General features: G+C 47.8%; 1 protein-coding gene across 3 annotated transcripts in view; it reads right to left on the bottom strand.

Moving 5' to 3' along the window:
- LSP1 (lymphocyte specific protein 1) overlaps positions 1–6733 on the bottom strand; it is a 71573-nt gene that overhangs the window by 44289 nt on the left and 20551 nt on the right. For 2 of the 3 annotated variants that reach the window (XM_026653922.2, XM_026653921.2), the window contains exon 3: positions 620–802. The exons of the other annotated variant lie outside the window; for it this stretch is intronic. In XM_026653922.2, coding sequence (XP_026509707.1) covers positions 620–802 — 183 coding nt within the window. The remainder of the gene's footprint in view (positions 1–619; positions 803–6733) is intronic. 3 annotated transcript variants of the gene reach the window in all.

Here is a 6733-nt window from a genome sequence, read left to right as displayed (position 1 = left end):
CCCGCCGATGACTACGGTCTGTGGGCATTACACAAGCGCTGTGTTCAGCCGCATACAATAGCCCTACTTTGTCCACTCTTTCCTGAGAGCTCCACTGCTGGGGGGGATGCTCTGAGAAGGATGTGGGGGATGATAACACGCACCATTCTGGCTGGCACCACAAGCCAGAGGCAGGACTAGGAGACTGCCATAACTTAGAACAGCTCTTTGGGCTGCCTAAGTTATGCTGGAGGTCATTTCAGCCCCTGCAGCAGCTCAGACTCAAGAGGGCATAGAAGTGGCTTAAAGCCAACTTTGTCCTCACTGCCCTGGGACTTAACCTTCTGTGCTGTGCCTCCTGGAGGTACATTACAGCACAGAATCTGCTCCAGAGCTGAGGAAAGCTGCATCTGACTCCACACATGACCAAAGTTTGGGGGCATTGGGATCTGAGTTTGTCTCTCCACAATAGCACAAATTATTGTGAGTTGAGTGTTTGCCTCTAAATTGTCAGACTAGTTCTTCCTGCAGACCTAGCTCAGCCCAAACCCTCCTGCCCCCATCTCCCCACCTGGCTCTGGTCTGGGCTTGCCCTCAGAAAGATGCCACCTCCTTTGGAGGAGTCCCTTCACTGCTGTACCTTTCTTCTCTGCAGGTAGGTGCTGCTTCCTGGGCCTGTGTCCATTCCCTGGGGGATGTTCGCTCCCCCTCTTGTGTTCCCTCTGCAGCCCACCTCTGTTTGCGCTGCTCGAGCTTCTGAGACCAGTCGCTGAACCCCTCATCCTCTTCCAGCTCTGAGGTCCCTGAGGGCTTAAAGTCAAACCTGAAACACAGCAGGAGAAAGATTAGAACAGCGGCACTGCAAAGGATCAAAGTTGGTACCGATGATCCCCATGCTGGTCATGGTCCTTCCCTTTGCACTAACCTGGCTATCACAACCTTCCTCTAGTAGCTCCTCTCATACCAATAAGGGTCTGGTCTCCAGAATCTCACCCGTCCTCATTCTCCATTAAAGGAGAGGTCACAAAGCAGCCTAAACCACTTAGGAAAACACCACAGAGCAGCCACTTAGGAATTCTGGTATAAGGGGAATCTCTGAACAACACAGCAAGTCCACCTCACCCCCATTCCTGGGGCAAAAGAGACAGTGACCTGTCCTCTGTTCTCCTACTGATTTCTGGCTCCTCGGATGGCCTCGTGGGGCCACAGGAAATCCCGGCATAAGCTAGAGCTGCCTTCAGGCCACCAGTGCCTTCACCGCTTCCTCTAGTCCTGCACTGAGCACAGTTTGGCCAGACCAGAGACTCTGGTGAAAACTCTTCTTAAATGCATTTAGGAACCCAGGGTCCCCTTCATGTTTAGCCTGCAGCTTGAGTATGCCATTTACACTAGTGCCAAGTGGGTGCAAAACACTCCCAAATGAGAATGAAAGTGCTTTGCACCCACTTGGCAGTGGTGTAAATCACAACACACATGCACAGCAATGGATGAGTGAGAGAGGAAGAATGGTCCAGTGGTTAGGGCTCCAACCTGGGACTTGGGTTCAATCCACTGCTCTGCCACAGAGTCCCTGTGTGGCCTTGGGTAAGACACTTAATATCTCTGTGCCTTGGTTCCCCATCTGTAAAATGGGGATAATAGCACTGCTCTCCCCCACAGGGGTGTTGGGAGGATAAATGCATTACAGATGATAAGGTGTGTGGATCTGTGTTAATGGAGGGCGGGGGGGCAGACAAGTGGCTTAGATAGACTAGTCCCCATCTGTCAATGCAAACCTACCTACGTGCCTTCTGCTTCATGCCTCATTGCCATCAATAAGGGTTCTGGGATCGGTTTGTAGACAGCAACTGTTATTGATGATGTGTGAGGCAGAACACAATCTGGCTTTGCTCTTTTGTGTCTTCCTGGACTCTTCACTGCTGGTCGCAGTTTAACAAACTTGCTCTTACCCCAGCAAAGTAAGCAGATATGGATTCAGGAGGGTAGAGCCTTGGTGCTAAGAAAACCAAGGGGAATTTTGCCATTGACTCCACTGAGAACTGGATGTGCCCCAAAGGCGGCAGGTATTGGCAGTGAATAGGTGTCATTTTCCCAGTGTCACTTTCCCATTTGGATTCATAACTGCACTTTATAGTGCTCCTGAAAACACACATGTTGGCAGTTTCCCCTCCCCCTCACCCCTCCCGGCCATGCCACCCACTGCCAATTGCTGAGCTGGCACATGCCAGCGTAGTTTGGCATGGCCAAGTGCTCATCCCTCTGCCTCTTAAAAAGCCCTGCGGGGAGGGGTGGGGGGGACCAAAAGGAGCTTAACCTCTAGAAAGATTTCCTATCCTTCCACTGGTGAGGGGAAAACTCTCTCTTCATTCACCAAACAGGAAAGAAAAGAGGTGAAGAAGAACTTCTATCCAACTGCCAAGAGCCTGCAGAGCTTCATCACCCTGCTGGCACGGCGCATACAGACCACATTCCAAAGCTCTGATGCAACCCAATGGCTGTGATTTAACACAAAGACACAAAAAAGCCCAGTGCACAGTTGAGCGGTAGGTGATCGGAAGGAGGATTGGCTCCTCCAGATCACATGGCTGCCTGCTGCAGAGCAACTTTGGCCCATTTTATTCTCATTGCCTCTCCCTTTCTCCTTCACCATCTAGGCTTGTGGTGACTTCAAGTGACATACCCGAGACAAAGGATGGCCAACCCCAAATGTTAAAAAAATCACGGTCGGGCCTCAAGAAATCTTGAGATTGGCTTAAAACCAATGAGATTTTTTTAATAGATAAATGTGTGGTGGGGGGGTCTTGTTTGTTTTCTGAGTTCGGAGCCTTAGGGAGCATTTGGATTACATACATTTTCCAGCTTTTCTCTGCAACCGCGAGGGCTAGAAACTTACTTTTTAAAAAGAATGAAAGCTGAGATTCTCCTATTCACGTGACTCCAGCAGCTGAGTCTTTGGGGGGAGAAAATCAGCTATCACAAGCCTTGTGACAGCTGACAACAACAGACAGGCCCAGATTTAAGTACCCACAATGCCCCACATCTCCAGAAGGACCCTAGTAATACAAAGATCTTCAGTAACTGGGGTGGCGTTCACTCCTGTCCCAAATCAGATGGTCAGCCAGTGGAGAAGCCAAGGATGTCTTTCAGGGTTCTTCATGATGTTTTCCCATTGAACCTTCCCATATTGACTAAGTGATACAATGACAATCTGTGATGTCACAAGTGAAAGTGGATTAGGATTTACTATTCCTGTAGTTCCTAGAGGCCCCGAGCGAGACACTATGCTCGACTGTATTCATACAAATAGTAAGAGAGTCCCTGCCACAAAAAGCTAACAATCTGAATAGACAGGGTAGGAAGTATGATTCCTGTTTTACCAATGACCAGCTAAAGCACAGACAGGGGAAGAGACTTGCCCAGGACACACAGGGAACTCTGTGGCAGAGCCAGGAAAAGACTCCAGGTCTTCCGAATCCCCGGTCAAGGCCTGGGGGAACAGTGGTCCTTGAGTGGGAAGCTCAGCTCTTAAAGGCATAGATAAAGGCCATATGCCAGTTGGGGGTAGCCAGAGCACAGCCCACTCCAGTCATTCCCTGTCATAACTATAAAGGGAGGGGTAACAGCCTTCCTGTGTACAATACTATAAAATCCCTCCTGGCCAGAGACTCCAAAATCCTTTTACCTGTAAAGGGTTAAGGAGCTCAGGTAACCTGGCTGACACCTGAGCCAAAGGACCAATAAGGGGACAAGATACTTTCAAATCTTGGGGGGGGAGGCTTTTGTTTGTGCTCTTTGTTTGGTGGGAGTTCGCTTTTGGGACTAAGAGGGACCAGACATCAATCCATGCTCTCCAAATCTTTCTGAACAAGTCTCTCATATTTCAAACTTGTAAGTACAGCCAGGCAAGGCGTGTTAGTTTTATCTTTGTTTTCTCAACTTGTAAATGTACCTTTTGCTAGGGTGTTTACCTCTGTTTGCTGTAACTTTGAACCTAAGGCTAGAGGGGGGTCCTCTGGGCTCTTTAAGTTTGATTACCCTGTAAAGTTATTTTCCATCCTGATTTTACAGAGATGATTTTTACCTTTTTCTTTAATTAAAAGCCTTCTTTTTAAGAACCTGATTGATTTTTCCTTGTTTTTAGATCCAAGGGGGTTGGATCTTGATCCACCAGGAGTTGGTGGGAGAAAGGAGGGGGAATGGTTAATTTCTCCTTGTTTTAAGATCCAAGGCGTTTGGATCTGTATTCACCAGGGAATTGGTGAAGAGTCTCTCAAGGCTACCCAGGGAAGGGAATTAGCACATTGGGAGTGGTGGCAGCGGACCAGATCTAAGCTGGTAGTTAAGCTTAGAAGTTTTCATGCAGGCCCCCACATCTGTACCCTAAAGTTCAGAGTGGGGAAGGAGCCTTGACATTCCCTGACCCCAATGGCCTCCTTTTGCCGAGGACAGAGACAGGGGTATGCTCCGTGGCAAATCCCCGGCAGGGGACTGGCAGGTGGTCCCCATTCCCTCTGCGATGCTCAAGAATCTGCCCCCATGTCCCGACTGCAGCCCCTTGACCTTTCTGAAATACCACCCCCAGCACTCCGGCTGCAAAGGTTGGATGCCACTGGGCTGGAGTTTGGGGTAATTTTGATTTCACAGCCTAGTCTCCCCCTTACTCCCCTCAGAACTCAGGATCACCCAGGAGGAGAAGTAAAAGGGGTGAGAGTGGGGCTGGCATAACACTGTTCCCGCACTTCAATACTAAATGGCTTGGCGCCACTCCAGCATCCAGACCTACAGGGAAGCCACCACAGCTGTCTGGGGGGGAAAAAATGTAACCCGGATTTTCTTTGGGGGCTGTGCAAAGCCCCTCCCCCCAAGGAAACGATGAGGGCCTGTTTACACAAAGATGAGTTGCATGAATGGGGTGAGTCACTTTACGGGGGCGTGGTGTTTACACAAGAGAAAGCAAAGACTTATGGAAGATTAATGGCAGGCTGACCCCAGCTCAGCAAGCCAGCCCAGGTGGCCGTCAGCAGCTGCAGAAGAGGCTGGAGAGAAGGAAACGCGATTTTAGAGTGCGGCACAATAGCTCAGTGCTATCGGTGTGAACGTATAACAAAGCAAAGAGGTCGGCTAAGGCTCATCCATAAAAGCCAGAAGTCAAGATGGCCAGCGGGCAGGTTTTGAGAGAGGATGGATTTTACTATCAAACCTCCCTGTTGTTCTGGGGCATCTGGATGTGGGATTTGGGTCCAGGCTCATCCCTACTGAAATGATACCTATAGGTTTCCCAACACTCTCCCTAACCCTCAGCACTCCATCTAGAAATATTTGCATGTGTATTTGTAAAGGGAATTGAACCCAGGACCTCTGGATCTTTATATATATAAAAAAAAAAAAGCACAAACTTCACTGCCTGAGTTAAGGGACTAGCTCACCTCTAGTGCCAAGCTCATAAACCTCTCTATGTTGTCTGCCCGTCAAAGCGGCACAAAGAATCACATAATCCTAGCATGGGTTACTTTGGTCTCTATTGGCCCCGGTGGAAAGATGCCCACAAGCTTCCGAGCTTTTCCCCATCCTCAAAGAGTGAGGCTAGTTCTCCTGCACTGGGGTTATTTATTTTAAATTACAAAGCATGCCTCAGACCTCTCTGCGTTACCTATCGCCTTTCTCCTCCTTCCTTGCGGGCTGATGTTTATCAACAACCTTTTAATCTGCTACTGTACACTTGGATCTTTGGTCACTCAGGCCAAAAATTTCCAAACATAACTGCCTACAATTAGGCTCCTAAGTCCATATTTAGGAGCCTAAATAAAAGTGTCCTGATATTTCAGAAAATTCTCAGTACCAACAAAGCCCACCGAAGGCAACAAAAACTGCCAGGTGCTTGGCATCTTTGACAAGCAGGCCACTTTTATTTAGGTACCTAAATACGGTTCCAGGTTCCTAAATTTAAACATTCAGGTTACAAAATTTTGGCTTTGAGCCTGATTCATTCCTCTTTTTCTAAAACACCTAAAACTCCCAGTAAAATCAATGGGAGCTTGTACTGTGCAATGAATCCCTGCCTATCAACAGAAAGAGAATGACCATGAGCCAAATGGCAAGTCTGGGAAGGGCAGGTCTCCGCTCCGGGCCCTCCCTTAATACAGCTGGGGATTTTGTTCCTATTTATTTGTATATTGCCAGAAACTGTCAACCCCCCACTGTATCATATATGACAAATGGATCAAACACATTTTCTGTAATTACTCCCCCAAAAAGTTGCCCCCCCCACACACCTTTTTTCTCTATTCTTCCTTTCCCTTCCTTGTTTTGCTGTGCCTTTTTCACTCTTTTCAATGGGACTACTAAAGCTAAACACACGCATAAGGCCCACTCCTGTAAAGACTTACGCAGGTGCTTAACTTTTATACATTGTGAATAGTCCCCCTTGGTGTAAATGGGACCATTCACGGGGCATAAAGTTAAGCATGTGTGCAAGTTTTTGCAGGGTAGGGCCTCTGTGTTTGCATTATTGGGGGTGCTATTTTTTTTACTGTCACTGCTGCTTTGATGCCTTGTGCAAGTCACTTAATTTTGCTGTGGCTCTAGACATCTGTAAAATAAAGATATCTGCCTCAGCAAGATGATTTGAGACTTTGTTAATGAATGTTTGTAAAGCGTTTTGTGATCCTGGTATGAAGGGTGGTCTAGAAATGCTCTCAATTAATATTATATGGCACATCTTACATTTTTAATGAAATGCGTTTCTTTTTAGAGT

Source organism: Terrapene carolina, unplaced genomic scaffold (assembly GCF_002925995.2).
Source record: "Terrapene carolina triunguis isolate 2854851 unplaced genomic scaffold, T_m_triunguis-2.0 Scaffold171, whole genome shotgun sequence".
Taxonomy (NCBI): Eukaryota; Metazoa; Chordata; order Testudines; family Emydidae; genus Terrapene; species Terrapene triunguis.
Note: the sequence above shows the minus strand (reverse complement) of the source record. Positions and strands in the feature narration are given on the sequence as shown.